General features: G+C 40.5%; 1 protein-coding gene across 2 annotated transcripts in view; it reads right to left on the bottom strand.

Annotated features, from left to right (window-relative positions):
* The window catches only part of SUMF1 (sulfatase modifying factor 1), a 94,591-nt gene that overhangs the window by 23,426 nt on the left and 50,959 nt on the right, over positions 1–20,206 (bottom strand). The window contains exon 7 of one of the 2 annotated variants that reach the window (XM_027042518.2): positions 16,920–17,033. The exons of the other annotated variant lie outside the window; for it this stretch is intronic. Within the exon in view, the coding sequence (XP_026898319.1) occupies positions 16,920–17,033 (114 nt within the window). The remainder of the gene's footprint in view (positions 1–16,919; positions 17,034–20,206) is intronic. 2 annotated transcript variants of the gene reach the window in all.

Below are 20,206 nucleotides of genomic sequence, written 5' to 3'. Positions count from 1 at the left end.
TGGCAGCTATCATCTCCATGGTAACCACCCTGGTCCAAACCACCATTTCTCACCGGGACTACTATAATATCTGCTAAAGGGTCGTGCAGCTTCCTAAATGGCACCTAGTCAGAGCATGATGATTTTGGTAGAATAGACTAAAGACTATGCTACGGCGAAAAAAAAACTGGACCAAAAAAAAAAAAAAAGTACGTACTTTATGATCTCATTCATCTAGAACTCTAAAAAATAGAAACTGATATATTGTGACAGAAAGCAGATCAGTAATGGGTGGCAGAGAGGGGCAAGAGGAAAGGATTACCAAGGGACACAAGGAAACTTTTCGGTGATATGTTCACTGTCTAGACTGTGGTGGTTTCATGGATATGTGTGTGTATATACTTTTTGATCTGTGTGTATACACATCCACACTGATGTATACACTTATCAAATAGCACACTTTAGTTTCCTGAAACTTATGCCAATTATACTACAATAAAACTTTTTAAAAATAAAAACAAACAGGATGATATTTTTAATAAAATATAAAGTGTGGGATTTGCTTCAAATAAACCAGGGGAAGTGGGGAGCAAGGACAAAACGGGTAGAAATACAGATGAAACAAGATTAGACATGAGTTGATAATTTTTAAAACTAGGTCCTAAGGACATGGGGGTATAATATACTATTTTCTTGACTTTTGCATATTTGAAATTTTCTATAATAAAAACAATTTTTAAGTTAAAGGGGAGAAAATCATAAACCAGGATAAACTGAAAGAAGAAAAATACTATGCTGGCTCCAGAGCCCCAGACTGCTAGTAGTCAAAGACTTCCTTAGAAGTTGAAGAGCAGGGGAATGTGGAGTTTAAAGGGACAGATTTTATTCTCTACTCTATCACCTGAGAAATGTGCATGTTCCTTTGAGAGCTAAGTCATCCTTTCCCTGGTTGGCTCAAAGCTGGGCGCCCTTGCACACTTGACTTCTAGTCAAGCCTTCAAGCTGTCAGATCACACAGGCTCCCACAGATATGCTTCCAACAGCCTGAAGTTTAGGATAAAAGAAAAACCATCTTGCTGCCCATTTGAAGTACTTCATGCATGCTGAAGCAGCACCTGGTTAGATAGCCAAGTACTACAGCCACAGGCAACTCAGAAACACACAAACAGAAGCAGCATTTTTATCTTCTTTTCCTCCAAGCCTCTGCTCATGGATCTTCCAAAAGGAGTCCCAACCACATCAACCAATTTTTAAAGAAAGGAACTCCTATTTGCTTAGAGCACGCTAACTCATCATCTCATTTGAGCCTCATGTTTAACCTTGGAAAGCAGCACATATTTTTACCCCTGTTTTAAGCATGCTAAATACTGAAACTCAGAGAGATGAAATAAATGGAGTGCCCAAGGTCACACAGCTAGCATGTGGCAGGACCAGGAGTCAAGGTCCATCCCACCTCTGTGCCTGTCTAGCATGACTACCTTGCAAGCTTAGCAGCAACTCTGATCAAGATGCATATATGAAGAAAAGTCATATCCCAATTAACCCACTTTTTTTTTTTTACCCAATCTCAAACATGTCAAAGGATTTTAAGAGTAGGTACATGAAACCATTACTGCAAATAAAGCTTTTTCAGTTATGTATAATTTCTTTATCCCCTAGCACAAGGATGTATGAAGAAGGACAGCAATTAACTTTAGACATTACATGAGGAGAGGAAAAGGAAGGTGATGCCCAAAGAAAGATCAAAGAAAGAAAACTAGGGATCAGACTGGAAAGAACAGCACATTAAACACAAAACCCAAATTAACAACCCCCATGGCATGTTCTCCGTAAAACCAGCATGCCCTGGGTGGTGATTACCCTGCTGGTGAAATGAAAGAAAACAGCCATTTCTTTCAAGCTACTTGTTTCACCCATGCTAGGTTAAAATGGAAGAGAATTTTTCAAAACTGTATTAAATTTGCTCACACTGTGGTGATTCTCCATTTTCCAACAAAAAAAATGTCACTTTCAGGGCTCAAGGTCTACAGTAACAATTCTTGCTTCTGGGGTAATGCATGAAACTGGATATTTAAAACATGGATTCTAGTTGTCACAGCTAATAATAGCAACTAGTACTTACTGAGCACATATTATAAGTAGGTATTGTTTTTAATGCTTTTAATCTTCAAAATGGATCTTCTGACACAGGTTCAATTATTGGTAGGGCAACTATATAAATAAAGATACTTTGAGGAATCAAAGGGGAAAGCCATTAACAATTGTGCCAGGCACAGCCACAATCCAGAAACATTTGGACATACAATCATTAGCCTCATTTTGCAAATGGAGACTTAAGGAACAGAAAGGTTAACTAGCCTATCCAAGGTCACACATCTAGTAAGCCAGGGTTTAAGCCCAGGTCATCTGGCTCCAGGCTCATATTCAGCCATTCTGCCATGTGCCCCCTCTGAGCTGATATACTACCTTTTTTAAAAAAAGTAAATCATTCCACTGTTCACTTTGAAGCACACAAACCTCTCTGTATTTCAGAATACATTTGCTACAAGAAAATGGCTAAAACCCAAGGAGAACTATGACCCAAGAGTTCATATCTTTAAAAAATAAAGACAGGGCTCTGGGTGGCTCAGTCAGTTAGCCGTCGGACTCCTGATTTCAGCTCAGGTCATGATCTCACGGTTGGTGAGATCGAGCCCTGCGTCAGGCTCTGCACTGCCAGATTCTCTCTCTTCCTCTCTCTCTCTGTCCTTCCCCTGCTTGCATTCTTTCTCTCTCTCTCTCACAGAATAAATGAAAACTTTAAAAATACACACATACATACATTTGCTCTTGGATATGCAACTGAAACATGTCCCTTGTTAGACATGCTTTTCTTAATTACTTTTCTCCGCATATAGTATCTCCTCATTTCACTCAGGAATAAATCCACATCTAAAGCAGCAACACCTACCACTCAGACATGCATACTTAGATTGATACCACAGATACATTCAGTGTTTTCACTGGCTCAAACCACACTGGGCTTTGGGGTCTTAACCTTATACCATAGAAGCAAAGTCTCACCTTCCCTTGAGTATTACTGGAATGGTTTTCAAAAACTTCCAAGGAAAAAAGATGTCCCAGAAATGAGTTTGGTAAGTAGGGAGTTCAACATTTTCCTTTCATTACTAAAAAAAACTACAGGCATCATAAAACTTCAGAGAACCACAAAGTCAGGTAGGTAGAAAGTGTTTTTGTGAATATACAAGACCGCTTGCGGATGTGCTTTTTAAGGCAACACAATACTGGCGTGTTTCACATCATCCCCTTTCTCAAATCCCTCAGTGATACCACTGTCCTTTTACAATTACAGCTCTTCCTGCATCTTCCCTCAGATGAATGCACGTTTGCTTCAATGCTCCATTTAGTGTCTCTGTCAGATGGCACTTCACCAGCCAGGCTGAAAGATCATGCCCTCCCTCCAGCCAGCATTACTCTCTCTCCTCTTACCCCATCTATCCCTTTCTTCCTAGCCATGGTAGAAGAAAAAATAAACATTTGGTCTTTGTCCCTACTTCCTGGCAAACAGCTCCTAAAACCCTTACAATTTCCTAAGTGCTAAAAAAGAAAAAAAAAACTCTTTTGTAAGATAAAGAGATGTTTCATTAGATAGGGGCTGGGTGTAGCTACCTTCAGGACGGGGCCTGGTTGCCAGAAAAACCAAGCCATTAGAGGGGTTGGAACTTTCGGGCCCACCCTGACATCCAGGGAGCGGGGTCGCAGGGGGGATGAACATTGAGTTCAATCACCAATGACCAGTGATTTGATCAATCACGTTTACTTAATTAAACATCTATAAAAACCTCTAACCAACAGGGTTCAGACAGCTGGATCAACAAATGGATGTGCTGGGAAGGACATGGAAGCTTGTGTCACTCCTGTTCCTGATCTTTCCCTATGCATCTCTTCTATTTGGCTATTCCTGACCTGCGTCCTTTAAAATTAACCAATAATGATAAGTAAAGTAACTTCTTAAGTTCTGTGAGCTGTTCTAGTAAATTACCAAGCCTGAGGAGGAGAACATGAGAGCCCCCATGTTTGCAGTTTGCTGGCCAGAAGTGTGGCAAGCATGGTGACCTCATTTGCAACTGGTGTCTGAAATCTGAGACCTTGATCTGTAATGACTAACACTAACTCCAGAAAATAAAAAGTCCTGGGCTTAAGACAGATTACAAGCAGGAAGTATCAGTGAGAAAACTTCTGAGACCCCACAGGATGAGCCAGGGCAAAAGGTATCATCAGGGAGCCACCACACAGGCCAATAAGGTGGGAGAACCCGTGTCTACTCCAGGCTCTGTCAGTTTACTAGTGGCCTGAGTTTCCTCACTCATGAAATGCAGATGCTGCACCAGAAACCTTACGAGGCCCTTTCTTCATGACCATTCAACACAAGCTAGTGGACACATCCCCAGATCCTTCCACCTTAGAGTTTCTCCATCCCAAATCACTTCACTCCCTCCAGGGATCCTTTCCACTAATTCTTGCCAAGACAGGAGACAGGCAATTAGCAACACGATTTTCTTTCAGGTGCCTTATCCAAGGACGTTAACTTTTTTTTTTTAATTGTGGTGAAATACACATGACCTAAAACTTACCATTTCAGCCATTTTTAAGTACAAGTTGATCCTTCAACAAACTGGGTGTGAACTCTACAGGTCCACCCATAGGTGGATTTTTTTCAATAAACACATTATAGTCCTATATATGTATTTTCTGATTTCAGTTCATCCTAAACAATGCATGGTATATGGTGGTATCATTCTAAAGAAAGGTAACTTCTGGGTCAACTGACCAAGCCGCCAACATCACAGGGTATAGACTACATTTGCTGAAAGGTTTGCTCCAGACTCAAATCACTTCCATCTCTCAGAATAATGTTATAAACCTGTTCAATCCTCCTTGCAAATTCAGACATGGCTCTAAGCACTGCGTGAAGTGAGACACATAAAGTTTTACCCTTCCTAAGGATTTCATTGATCACATTCTCTTACTCTCACAACTTCCTTTGTCCTTCAGTGAAAACTCATTAGCAAGTTAGGAAGAGAGTATAAGCAATTAGCTTATACCAGATGGTATTTAGAGATAAACATTATTTTCAATGAGTGCTTGAAGGCTTCCATGTTTTTATTTTCAACATTTTGAAAGTGGACAAGTGCTAAGGGCCCAATTCTCTAAGTTCTGCTTAGAGGAAGCAGTGTGTACTTCCTTTAGTAACTATAAACTAAAGACTGTCCACAGAAAGAAGTGTTATTTATAACTGCACGCTACCAGATGGCTTATCTCCTTATCACATCCCTAAAAAACTCTAGAATAAATGTCTTCCGTGGACTTGATTTCAGAGAGAGGTATCAGTTCATAGCTTGCTAACTTACTGTACTTAAACGGTCATTGCACATGGAACATAGTGGTCATAATTAGGTTTATCAAGTAGTTACTACAGAACAGCCACGTTAAAATTTTTCTCTGCATTATCTTACTGAAACCACAAGGGGCGCTCCTATTTCCTCACCAATGAGGAAGCTGTGTGAGAGTTTAAGTGACTTGCCCCAGGCTATTCAGCTAGTAGTAGGCAGAGCTAGGAAACCGGGTCCAACTCTAAAAATGCATGCTCTTTTTCTTTTTTAAAAGTTATTTTTTAACTTTTTTTAATGTTTATTTATTTCTGAGAGAGAGAGACAGAGAGAGACAGGGCATGAGCCATGGAAGGACAGAGATAGAGGGAAACACAATCTGAAGCAGGCTCCAGGCTCCCAGCTGTCAGCACAGAGCCCAACACAGGGCTCAAACTCACAAACTGTGAGACCATGAGCTGAGCCAAAGTCGGACGCTCAACTGACTGAGCCACCCAGGCACCCTTAAAAATGCATGCTCTTAACTATCATGTTATATATACTTCTTCCATATGTACAATTAAATACATATGCATATATATGTATACATACGTATGCATATATATGTATGTTTATACATATGCATAAATGTGTATACACACACACACACACACACACACACACACACAATTAGGTGCATTTGCTTGATTCTTTAACATCTACAAGATCCTTGAGGGCAAGGAATTTGTGTCTGTTGGACTCCCAGAACCCAGCACACGAGTCTGGCATTGAGTGGGCTGCCAATTCAATTCCTGAATGAATAAAAGTATAGACTTACATAGAAATCATAGGTGTAGATATGTATATGCCTATATTATAAATGTGTCTACATATCGACATGAAAAAAAAAAAACAGAATATCCTGGCAAAAAAAGATGATTTAACTGTTCTGTTTTTCTCTTCTCAATAACATGATTTTATTTCCAGATCCTTAGGGAAAGAACAAATGAGTCACACTATAGCATAGGGAGTCATGGAAGGTAAAGCTATAGAAATGGGAATGACACTATATTACTCTGAAATTAATTAACAAGTCAAATGTTAGGTACAAAAGCCAATTTGCCAGATCAATATTTTTAAAAAATAATTTAGTGGAGATAACAGATTAGGAACGTAAGAACAGAAAACTGATTTAAAATCTCAAGATATAAAGAACGAGAGGCATAATTCACTGCCTCTCCCTTGCTTTTGGAAGAAGCCACTACATGACACAGCAATTCACATCTCTTAAATTATCTTTCATATTTATAACACTTCCTGAAATTCCTGACTTAATGTATGCAGTTTGTGATAAAATACTACGTGGAAGTAAGTAGCCTTTTGTGTTTTGTTTTTCAAATAACATCTGGAGTCTGGTAAACACTGTACAAGTCTCAACATCAGAAGACCTGGGACTTAATCCTGACTCTGAAAATCAAATTCAAAATCTGGGGCAAAGTCAACACCTCTCTCCATTCCATGAATTCTCATAAGAAATGAATCTAAGACCACATTCCTCTTTTTACACAAGCAGGAATATTTTGAGGATATGAGAAATGAAGGGAGAGAGAGAGAGGGAAAGCACTTTGGACTCTTCAGGGGGAAAGAAAACCTCTATAAATGTAAAGAATAAGCACTTTGACTGGACTCCTCCCAAAAGCACTAGGCAGCCTGGGGTATAGTCAGGGTGATCACACCAGAATGCAGGGTCTGAGGCTTATCTCTTTGTCTGGAACCAAAAACACACTTCACACTAATAATCTAGAAAGCTAATGTGGGGAAGGGCTTGGGGGACTGTCTTCAAGCTGAGAGACTGCACTTTTTCTTCCCAAACAATCGGTAATGATTCTGACAGAGAGGTGCCATGGGAAAATGGTTTATGAATATGGACTGTTGTGTGGGAAAAACTATAAAGAACAGAATTATTCTGTGTGTTGGAAAATACACATAAGTGAAGTTAACTTTTGCTGACTTCCACGTGTGATGAGATAGAGGTCTTAACTGCAATCGTTAGCCTAAGTTAGGGGCTAAGATACCAGGGAGATATTGGGAGATTCATTGTAAAACCAAGAAGAAAACTGCCCAGGGGAGCCCACATATGCAAGAGATGGAAAGGGAAGCCCACAGAGTGGAAGACAGAATGCCAAGCCCAGCTGAGAGGGTCTGGTCCTGGAGGTAGCATATAAGCTTCTGGCTGTCAATTCATACCACAAAGCACACCAAGACAGGAGATTCAAACCTCAGCAAGTGACCCGCACTGCAGGCCTACTCCACCTAGAATTTCATGAGTACCCCTCCTCTGGCCAGAAAAGCTGCTCAGACCTGGTCTTTGGGCTTTGGACCCAAATAAATAAGGGAGCCTTTGCAGGCCCGACCATGCTCCTTTCTTCTCAGCCCTTTCCAGGTAAACAGAGCACATGGAAAGAATAAACAGCCTTTGAGAGGAAGCCAGAAACCTGGGCTTTGGTTCTGACTTCCTAAAGGTCAGTGGGGCAAAAACTTCCTATAACTGTTGAAGTAGGGGACCATAACTAGGGATTTTGAAATCCAAACTCTCTGTAGGCAAGGACTAGGATTTTTTTTTTTTTTTAATGTTTACTTTTGAGAGAGAGCATGCGTGCAAGAGAGAAAGGGCAGAGAGACAGGGAGAAAGAGGATCTAAAGTGGGCTCCTTGCTGTCAGCACAACCCAATGTGGGGCTCGAACACATGAACCGTGAGATCATGACTTGAGCTAAAGTCTGACGCTTACCTGACTGAGCCACCCAGGTGCCCCAACGACTGTGATGTTTATCACAGCAATTACTGCCCCTAGCACACAGCACATGCTCATTACATGTTTATTAAATAAATGAAAGAAAAAGAACTTAATCTGGCCCAACAAAAAACAAGAGGAAGTGCTGAAGGGGACAAGATTTTCAAAAAGGAAATGTTCCAATAGACAGGTACTTGGAAAAAAATAACTGGCTCTAGACTAATGAGTGCTGACTATGGGGCAGGCACAGTGTGGACTGCTCTCTCTAACCTCTTTCTAATCCTCCGAACAACCCAGTATCCTCATGTGTTGTTGTTAGTCGCATTTTATAGATGAGGAATCTACAAATGACAGATGACAGGATCAAAAGATGTCATCCTCTTCCCATGAGGCCACCATGCCAGTAAGTGGCAGAACTAGGATGTGGGCCTATGTCTGAATCATTTTAAAACCAGTCCTCTTAACCATGTTACTGCCAGCCATTTCACCCATCATGGCCTACTCTCCAAGCCAGCACCAGACACCAGGGCGATTGCCAAAATTTACTGTGCACCCCAAGAATTGCTTGCTACAACCCCTAGCAAAATGTACAGATGAAGCAGTAAGCCAAACAAGGGCAAGAACACCTAAGGCCCCACGACTCTTTAAAGCTAAATTTCAGATGGAAACCCAGGCTACTGACCTCTGCTTTCATCACGTAACAATGGTTCTGTTATTCAGCACAGCAGGACGAACCTGACTGAGGATGGCAAATAATCACATTAGCAAACTCTTCACTCTTTCATTTAACGTTTCTGTTATAACCCCAATCCATTATGCTGACCTTCTGTCCTCCCAATCTTAGAGCACACATGGCTTTCCCTTCCCAGGAGTGCCATACACTGTGAAAAAGATAGCTTATAAAAGCCCTTTTACTGAGCACATACCAAACTAAGAACGACAACTTACAAGTCATTCTCCAAAGCCCTAGTTGGTTAGCTAACAAATTCTTTAAACAGCTCTAATGCTCCTATAAGGATGAGGTAAATATGTTACAGCAAAACTAAAAAAAAGCAAGCACACAAGGACACAGGCATGCACACATGCGTGCACTCATGTGCGCACGCGCACACACACACACATACACACACACACACACACACCTCACTATTTTTACTTTTACTTTGAGCATGGAGAGGGCTTGATGTTTCAGGACTAAAGGGCAAGGACAGGGCAGCTGTGGCTCAGGATACCAATGGCTGAGCACTTACTTCAAGAAAATGAAAGCAGTGGAAAAAGACAAAACTCCTTCTCTGCTTACTATGAATTCCTCAAAGGGCTGTGCCCTGTCTTCCCTGTCTGGATGTCAAGGACCTAGCAGAGGGATCTTGCCAACTACTGCCATCCTTTCAAAGGGCACCTCCTCAGAGAAGCTCTTAAAGCTCCAACCAGCAGAAAACAGAGTTCATCGAGGCTCCCACCTCTACCATACCAGCAACAATTCTTACCACGGTGCCTCTGGATTAATCTGATCACTACCCAACCTACAGGCTTCTCAACAACCAGGTCTGTCTCATGCATCTTTGCATCCCCAAGAGAGCCCTGGAACATAGTAAATGCAGGCTGAGCCCCCATTCAGAGTGTATCAATGACAAAAACACAGCCAAATCTGTCAATTATAAAGAGCTGGAAGGGAAGGCTACTACCATAAATGACAGTGCTGATAGTCACAACGATTTCTATATGCTGTTTCTCAAAGTTGAAAATCATAAAAAAAATTGAATTTCATGGACAGAAGACATAGGCTCTGAATTGTTTCAAAATGCAGCTATAAACATAGAGAAATTTCTCAAAAGTTTTCTTTCAAACTACTTTAAAAAATAGTTGCATAAAAAAATAGCTGTATGGGGGCGCCTGGGTGGCTCAGTCGGTTGGGCGTCCGACTTCGGCTCAGGTCATGATCTCGCGGTCTGTGAGTGCAAGCCCCGCGATGGGCTCTGTGCTGACCGCTCAGAGCCTGGAGCCTGTTTCAGACTCTGTGTCTCCCTCTCTCTCTGACCTTCCCCCGTTCATGCTCTGTCTCTCTCTGTCTCAAAAATGAATAAATGTTAAAAAAAATTAAAAAAAAAATAGCTGTATGGCAAGTGTATGTGGGGGGGAAATAGCCTAAAATCAATGTATATGGTGGTGGGGGGAAGGGAAGTTTTATTTGGTTATAAGCTTACTAGGGGCCAACAGTGAGAAGCTGCCCTTCCTGTTGCTGCTGCACTATTCATAAAAATAATAATAGGACTCTCAAGAATAATGCTACAGTACTAATAATGATTAAAATGTATCATATCCTTGCCATTTGCTAAATATCATGCTAGGTGATACAAACTTTCTCTCTGTCCCTCACAATTCTATGAAGTCAGAATCTTCTATCCCCACTTAGGAAAAGAAGCAAACTGAGTTCCAGAGTAGTAAAGTGACTTTCCCAGGATCATACAACTGGTAAGCCAGAAGTATAGCAAAAACATTCAAACCCAGTTCTATTGGATTCCACTGGCTCACCTCCTCACTGCTGACATAATCTGAGATCTGATGAGAGAAAATGATGGAAAAGGACAGTCCTAGAATTAATAGCATGGATCAGGGGACATATTGAATACTGCGTACGGTTCTGGGTGCCCGTTGAGAAAAAAGGATTTTTCCCTCCCACTCTTGTTATTCAGAGGAATGTAATGCAGCTTGCCTTGGACTGGAAACCAAGTTATCCAAGGTGCATCTGAAGGTCGGGGATGCTTATCTAGAAAGACAAAGACAGAGGGGCACAGGCTGGGACTATCTCCAGGTATTTGGAAAGCTTTTGTGTACAAGACAGAGAGAAGATGTGTTCTGTGTTCTCACCAAGTACAGAATGAGGTGAAACTTCAGGACAGGATACTCTGGTTGGTCACAGCAACCTCACAACAATGAGAATATCTGATAACACAAGTTGCCGCAGGTGTTAGAGCGGCTGCGGGATCAGAGCTGTCCGGTGTACCAAAGAAGGGATTCCTACAGAGGCAGAGGCTGAAGGTCTTCATTTCCCACTTTTAAATCCACTGGTCCTCCAAACTGAGAGGGGAGGCCAAGATACACGTGAGTGTCCTGCTCTGTTTGCTCAGGGAGAGTCAACAGTAACATGAGGCTGTAAAGGTAACTTCTTATTGTAAAGCAGAAACAAAGAGTGTTTTTACGATCTTCCAAACAGCAACTGGAATTCGCATTCACTCTTTGCAAGCAAAAAGCGAGTGTTTGGATAATGGGTTTGAAAATGTGTTTACAGGATCTAAATATCTCAGCCATATACATTCACGGTTATTTCTATTTCTCAGCACTTTTGTTGTTGTTGGACGATCAACCTTGCTCCAGAGCCACAAAGAAAAGCATCAGTGGAGAAACATTAGCTTTTTCTCCTTAATGATTTCCATCTACCACTTGGGAGAAAAAGAATTATTTTCCCTGACACAGTCCCAAGACACTGTTTTCCTTTTAGCACATACTAAGTACAATGTAAACCATATTAATTTACTATCAAATTTAAGTCAGCTTCATTAACACCTGAATGTTTTTTTTTCATGCCCCTAAAACATCCTCATTAAAAATATGGGAATGAGGTCCTTAGAGCAGGTAAAAGTCCTCAGTCACCTCCTCGTCCTAGCACAACCTAGGTACCAATGATGGCTTGCTGCACTGATTAGGCTGCTATTGGGTAATCGCTGAGTGTGGCAGGCTCAACTAAGAATGATGACATGATATTTACCGGGTTTTGCCAGACTGAAACAAGGACAGTCGCATGCCAATGGCAGAGGAGGACTAGGAAGACAGGCTAAGTAGGAATCTAATATTCTTGCTGTACAAAATTCATTGATTCATGCAGTGGCAGGAGACCAGAGGAGGGGTTACTGGGAAAAGAAGTAATCAAGTGTGGAGTGTAGAGGATGGACCAAAGTGATGTCCCAAGTGCCATCATCCCAAGTCCCAAGGGCAATCACTGCATGGAAAACAAGATTGTGAGCAGGACTGACAAGTGTGGCACCTGCCAGCACACTGTACATGCAGATTTCAGGTCAGAGGGAAGGCATGCGCCATGTGTGACAGCTAGGGGCTCGGAGTGTCATTCAAAACCGTGTCATTCAATGCAGACAAGGAGGGCTTACCACCTCCCTGGTCAACCCTATACCATGACAAAGCAGCCTGGCAAAACAGGATACAGTTCCAAAAATGTCTGGAGCTATACAATCTAATTGAACAATCAAATTACACACCAACAAAAACAAAACAAACTCAATCTCTGGCTAATAGAATTTGGCAAGCAGTCGGATTCATTCAAAGCAGGAATGGTTTTTGAAAAACTTTATTCCCACTGGACTTGAATGAACCATGAAGCACTAGCAAGTTTCTCATTTAAGGATGACAATGTGTTATGCCAGCCAACGGTAAGGAGAGAAGGAGTTCTGAGCATTCTTTATTTATAAATATCACTTTCTTCCCCAACATTCCTCATCAACTCTGCCTGAGAGAAGCATATAATACCCCAAGTAGGCAGTCAAAACACAATTTAAACAAAAACAATACACAACAACACTTCTGAGGTATAAAATACTTTCACATGCAGCATCATCAAATTTAACTTCACAACAAATTCATGATAAAAGTAAAATTATTCCCAACTTGTAGATAACGAAAGTTAAGATATCCTAAGTTTAGGGGTACCTGCGTGCATTCGTCAGTTAACTGTCTGACTCTTGGTTTTGGCTCAGGTCATGATCTCATGGTTCATGAGTGTGAGCCCCCCTCATTGGGCTCTGCGCTGGCAGTGGAGAGCCTGCTTGGGATTCTTTCTCTCCCTCTCTCTCTCTCTGTCCCTCCCCTACTTGTGCTGTCTCTCTCTAAAAATAAATAAATAAACTTTAAAAAAAGAGAGATATACTAAGTTTACAGAAATTCCTTTAATATTAAGTGGCAGCGCTATAATCCAAGTTACTTTGACTCATTCCAAGACTGGAGTTCTTTCCCTCAGGAAAAAAAAGCTGCCCGAATGAAACCATATACCTCAAAGTTAGAGTGGAAAATATATCATAGATCACACCATCCTCTCACACAATCAGCAAGCAAGTCAGCATGGTACGTGGGTAGTGTAAGTGAGTATGCAGGTGCTGGAAATTAGGGTGCTATGTAAGCTCAACACATTCTTTACTGAAAGCACTACATACTGCCATAGATTAATATGGGCCTTGGGGTGAGGTAACTGAAAAGGGAAAAAAATGACCTTTTTTTGTTTGGTTGGTTGGTTAAAAGAAATAGTAGCAGCAATGGTAATACTCTGGACTGTATCTGTGTGGAAAGAGGTGATGCCATCTTAAGCAGCTCCAGAAGACACACACACACATACACACACACACACACACACACACACACACACACACACACACACATATGCACACACCCTCCACATAACCTCCTACCAGCTAAGACCAAACCAACCCTCACTTCATATGGTCAAATACATCAGCCTCTCTCAGAATTGTGTGTACAAAGCACACAAGATATTTCCACCACCTGCTTCTGCCATAAATGACTGCCCAATAAAATAAGCACTAATGATTAACTTTTGCTCCCTGGAAGTCACTGAATGAGAAAAAGATATTCCCTCAATAGCCTTTGCATACAGAACACTGACTTCTCTCAAGCTCCCCAAAGAAGCTTTAAAATGATTTGCCATTATGAGTTAGTCTTGGAACTAACACATATGCATGGCATAGAAGAGGTCAGTTCCTGAGTTGAAATGTTTACTAATCACGTGGACATTTTGGTTCAAAACTCTCCCTGAAAATGTCTGTTTCCAAGCAGACTTTGCTTTTGAAACACCTGAAATATGAATAGTGGTCACACTCAATTCTAGGTCTCTGGAACTGGCTTTGTTACAGGACCAGCTATTATGCACCACATTCTTTGCTAGGCACTGGAGATACACAGGCCATTAGGGAAAGAAGGCAAATAAATTGAGACCTCAGTGAGAAATAGGAGTTTTAACCAAACCAGATGAAAACTACTATAGTTGTGAGGAACTGCAGGGCTCAAATTCCAGAGAAGAGGGAAGTTCAGAGATGACCTTTCCCATTCTTAGTTTCACCTAGAGGTCTGCTGATTCACAAAGGCAACAGCTATAAGGCTGAGAAGCTGAATAGAACTCTCAATAGACTCGTGGCCTAGGGAAACAAAAAATGGAATTACAAAACCCTTCAAGGAAGAAGAGCCATAGTAAAACCCCTGACTTTTGGTTGGCATCCTAAAAACTACATCCAGACAAGCCCTCACAGGGACTGAAGCGCACCTTCAAAACATCCCAACTCCTGATTGGCATTAGCTCATCTGAAATGGAAGTTTCCACAGGCAATGGTACATCCTCTCTAGAGAAAGATCACGCTATCCAGATCTCCAATAATATCTATAATTTTTCATATGCATTGTCTGGTACTCAGCCAAAAATAGCCAGGCATGTGAGAAAACAAGATGTGACCAAACCCAACAATGACAACAGAAGCAGGTCAAAGGGTAGCTAGAGACTAGAGTTATGAGATGCAGACTTTAACATATGATGACTAAAAACCACAGTGAGATTGCACTATACATTGACTAAAACTGTTTAAATTAAAAATATTAACAATATCCAGTGTTAACCTGGAGACCAGTTTTTGTCCTTTTCCTCTGGTTAAAAGAAATACAGTAAATACAGTAAACTGTTAATATATGTTACGTCTAAATGGCAGGTATGTATTATACTATTTTCTGTACCATCCTGAATTTTTATTAAATTTTATAACTAAATGTTTGAAGAAGAAGTAAAAGGTATGGCTAGAAAGATCAGCAAGGATTAAATGATCTTAGCCTTGAGAACTTGTGTTCAAGAAACTGTACTTTCTTCTTTAGACAAGAAGCCACTGAAGGGTTTTAAACAGAGGAGTGACTGCGTTAAATCTGTTCTCTGTAGACGTCATTGTAGCTGCATAGTGCAGAGATATGGAAGGCAGGGGCCCAGCTGGGAGGCTGTTGCAGTACCCCAGATGGGACATGCCAGTGGCACTGGAAATGAAGGAAGTTGTAAAGATTTGAATGATGGAATCTGAGTTCTCTAGGAAGTTGGGGTTTAGTTCTCAAAACAGATAAATTTTAGCCCATTCAAATCAGGAAGCAAATGAGGCCACTGTGACCAAGAGAAATCTAAAATCAGAACAATTTATAAAGCAAGGACGACATCTAAGATAGCTCCTGGGACTGGGGAAAACAAGAGAAATGTGAATTTTTCTGTAAATCCTTAGAAGACACACAAGCAGTTATAAGACTGGAAGCTAATAAGCGCTCAGCTCGACAACAGATGGTCAGATAGATACATTCACAACTTGCCTGAATCCTGAAGCCTTGTGCACCCCCTTGCAAACATGCAGATGCTTTTATCCGAGGGGGAAAAATTCTATTTCTGACTCTGACAGCAAATACCAAGTCACATCTTGCCAGTAGAGAATGGCATCTCCCAACCACAAACCTACCGAGAATTTCACAACCTTATTCTCATTTTGGAGAGAAGAGTTGTCTTTGACCGCTACTTGCACCAGCCCTGCCAGAAAGTACAAGGGAAATGAGTGGGGGAATGACAGTTTCCGAAGAACTCAGCTTTTTCATCTGCACCCAAGAAAGTAGGTTTGTGTCTCCAGATTATTCATGAGCAGCCCACGTGTTATTCTGTGAAGAAAAATCAAGCACATCAAACAAATTTATCCTTATATTCCGAAAAATGGCCTGAGGCACAGAGCCTGACAATTTCTTCAATTACTCGAGCTGCTTAACCCTCCACTGACAAGAGACTGAAGAATTAATTTTCTTTATAGTTACTCTTAGTTCCCTTTTCAAAAGGTTAAGGTTTAAAATTGAGCATATTAAGTTCCCAGTCTAGCTAGTTTTGGTATAAATATATATTCTTGGTTCTGACTTATGAATGTCTAGCTTGCTAGAGATAGGATTTTTAAATGGTTCTTTCCCCCCACACAACAAAAAATATTCAGACACGGTTGTTTTTTTTTAAGGAAGTACTTCTCACCTACATGCCCATGTAGTCCCTCAATTTTTGTATGTTCTTCTGGCAGAGCCTGGTTTTAGGGGCACAGTTGAATGTTAGTTGCATTTAACATTCTTCCCATACCAGAGTAGGTAAAACTTAGATAAATGTGGTTGTCTTAATTCCCAAGGCATATGATGTACTGAACTGACATACTGCAGAGTGCAGGAAATAATCACTAAATGACTCAACTTCCTGACTCAACATTGACCAGAAAATACTTTCTTGTTTTTCTCTAAATAACACTCCTGAATCAAAATTTCACCAATCAAAACTCAGGCACTTAGCTGCATGATAAATACCATCTAGCATATCTCACTGGTTATTACTAAAAACATTAATGAATTTTGCATAGTTATTTAGATATCTTACTCTGATCAAATTTATGAGGCTGAATAATAATTTCTAAAGTTATAGGCAGATTCACTCAAATAATTATTACCATCACCATCCAGAAGTACATAAAATGCTTGTAGATATTTCTACACAGCGCTTTAAACTTGAAATGAGAGACACGTACTTAATATCCCTTTGGGGAAATTCCAAGATTAATTTCAAGAGCAGACAAATACTCTTCAGAAACACATGAAATTCTTGCCACAGACCGCCTAGGGGATGGATATAATCTTCTCATGATACAGTCTGAGAATGATACTCACTGGGTTAAGTGTTTTTTCAACAGAATGGTGAACGGTCCACCAGTCTGAAGTCCATTCCCATGCGTTCCCCACTATATTGTATAAGCCATAACCATTGGGAGGAAAGGCGTCGACCTAAAAATTAAAAAAAGGGAATATGCTGTCAAAGTACTCACCTTCTTTGGAAATCTCTTTGCTGCAAAAATGCACTAAAAGAAGTAGAACTTCAAGGTATGAATATTAATTTTCATTCTGACCATCAAACTGCAATTTGGCCAATGTAAAAACAAAGAAAGAGACATGTTTTGCTTTGATTTCTCAAGGGGAGTTTAGAAACCTAAGGAGAGTTTATACTACATGGTAAGGAAGCCAACAAAACTCTTCCTAACAGACAAATAATGACCAAATCTGTACCTGATGGGGGAGGGGGGAGATGATGATTTCAACTCTCAAAAGCATAACAGAAACATCATATCAGACCCACTATAAGTTTTACCATCAGAGCTAAGATATGTGGCCACATAATGTCTTTTACGTTAAAAAACACCAAGTCACTTCTGTCCTCTCTACCCACCAGTCCCCTCCAACTCACTATCTTATCTTTAAGCCTCAGTCATTATCATCAAAACACTGAGACGACTTGTTTTTCTAAAGAAAATGTGATTTCATTATCAAGCATATTTGTAAGAAAAGGTTTGCAGTCAGTCTCTGGAACCTGGAAGTATGAGGCCAACTGAGATTCATCAGCAAGCAATCATATCACATTTCAAAGGCAGGTCAGACAGTCTGCCACATAATATTGTCACAGACAAAGAGCCAAAGTATAAAACTTTTTTAAGAAGGAGGGAAGGGAGAGGGGTAAGAAAACACTTTAACTGAAAAAGTTAGTGTAGACAATTACACTATTTTAGCGACTTAAAATATTTTCCCAACATTTTTTAATGGAAATTCTCAAACATAAAGAAAATTTTCATTTTTTAAATGAAAATATATCAAGTTATCTTTGGGTTTTTATTTTTTATTTATTTATTTATTTTTTTGAGACAGAGAGAGAGAGAGAGAAAGTACAATCAGGGAGAGTAGAGGGAGAAAGAGAGAAGGAGAGGGAGAGGAAGAAGAAGAGAGAGAGAGAGAAGGAGAGGGAGAGAGAGAGGAGGAGAGAGACAGAAAGAGAGAGAGAGAGAGGGAAAGAGAGAGAGAGAGAGAGAGAGAGAGAGAGAGAGAGAGAGAGAGAGAGAATCCTAAGCAGGCTCCACACTCAGTGCAAAGCCTGACACAGGGCTCCATCCCACAACCCTGGGACCGTGACCTGAGCGGAAATCAAGAGTCAGATGCTCAATCAACTAAACGCCCCAGGCGCCCCTATCTTTGGGTTTTAAAAAATATTTTTGTAAAAAATAAAAATAATAATATAAAATACAAAAATATATATGTTTTTGTAAAACCATGGGTTTTTTTTCCCCATACTAATGACGTAGGACTAAAGAAATGAATAAACTAAAAATTCACCTCCATTTGACACGTGAATATGGAAGCACCTGATACTTGGGCAGTTCAGAGCACTTCAAAGTTATGAAGCTACTTCCTAAAAGAACTTCATCTGGATAATTTGGAAAGCTAAAAAATTTTGCCACTCTGCTTCCATATTCAGCATTCATTATGGAAACAGCAGTCTTTATTTACTGCATCATTCAGTAATTCCATGCATGTCAAGTGAAGGCAGGAAGGGATCAATGGCGTAAAGACATCAAAGAGCTTACTGAGGGAGAAAAAATATATACCCAAAACAAAAAATCTAATTTTGTAAGACAGAGTGGGATGAGTAGGGAAATGAGTGGGGAAAAAATGTCTCAGAAATTCCCAAGAGGGAGAGGATTTCTGGCTGCAGAGATTTCCGGTTACAGATTTCTGGCTGTATCCTCCTCTACAAAGGTAGAAGAGTCTCATTGGAATCAAGTTCACAGTTCTAAACTGAGAGAGACAGTAAAGGTGGAGAGCACACAGGCATAAACCGTTCTTCAAGAATTTAGAGATGATCGGAAAGAGTAAGGTGGGATAATAGCTGCAAGGAATAGAAAGAAAAAGAAGAAATTAATTTGTTTCAAGAAGAGAAGAGAAAGAGCCAGGGGCACAAGAGCAATTAAAAGATGCAACAAACATTCTGGAGGAAAGAATCATTTCTCAGGCTCATAGAACACACAAGCGGAGGGGGCTCAAGTTCATGTGCCTGAGGTCCTTTTTATGTGCCCACACTTAGCAGCTACTGAGCAAGCAATTTAACCTATCTGGTGCTCTTAAACCATTCAGATGGGGAAATAAAATTGACTCAAACTTTGGGGTTTTCTTCCCCCTTTAAAAAATCTGATGTTTAAGTGAGATAAAATCTGGAAGTCACCATCCCTAAAATTACCATCTATGAGTATGCCATAAAGGAGAAGAAACTGTGTAACTGCTCATTGTTAAATTAATTGCACTAACCAAAGCTTCCTTCCAGGAACCTCACAAGAAAACAAATGTGCATGAGAAATATTTCAAACCTGCTGAATGATTGCTATACATTAAAACCAAAACACACTAATAGTTGTATGAAAGTGGCTAACAAAATAAAAATCCAATTTGTAAGATTCACTGTGGTCAGAATAGTTTGCTCCGTCCAGACCAGAAGTAATAGCATACATAAAATATCAGGTGAGAGAGCTGTTTCACTGTAGTCCACCCCACCATTGAAGTTAAGTTCCTTCTCTCTAATGAACAGACTGTGTGGACACAACAGCTCAAGTGGACTCAAGGTAACTGTCTGGGTCAACAGTCCTATTTTGAAGATACAGATCTTGCTAAGTCTCATTCCAAACACAGGTGGAAGCCACCTTCCTGTGCCCTCCTGCTTCTTTCTCCCCAGGTCATGTCTCTCAAATTGGTTCTTTGAGGGCCCCTGGGAACTGTTCTAATTTTGTCTTAGGAACTTGCATGGTTGCTTCTTGAGGTAATTTCTGGTGCATATATTCCAGGATAGACATCTGCTGAACTCCCAGTTAAATGTTCCCACTTTAAACATCTGTAAAGTGTCCTTATTTCACAGGGAACTTTGTGTTTTCTGAACAGGTGCCCTTAAGGATAAATGACTGTTTGCCTTTTCATGGCCTTTTACTAAAACTGACAGGCGCTTATATAATTTGGTCCATCGGAAGCCCACACCTTAGGATTCAAGGCTTACTGCAGTAGCCCTACTTCTCACAGCCTACCATCTAGGAAGGGGACCCAGGCTGCTAAGGCCCTTGTGCCAGTCTTTCTAATGTATCTGCTACCAA

This window comes from Acinonyx jubatus, chromosome A2 (genome assembly GCF_027475565.1).
Source record: "Acinonyx jubatus isolate Ajub_Pintada_27869175 chromosome A2, VMU_Ajub_asm_v1.0, whole genome shotgun sequence".
Classification (NCBI taxonomy): domain Eukaryota; kingdom Metazoa; phylum Chordata; class Mammalia; order Carnivora; family Felidae; genus Acinonyx; species Acinonyx jubatus.
The sequence above is the reverse complement of the archived record's forward strand: the minus strand, read 5'-3'. Positions and strand labels throughout refer to the sequence as shown.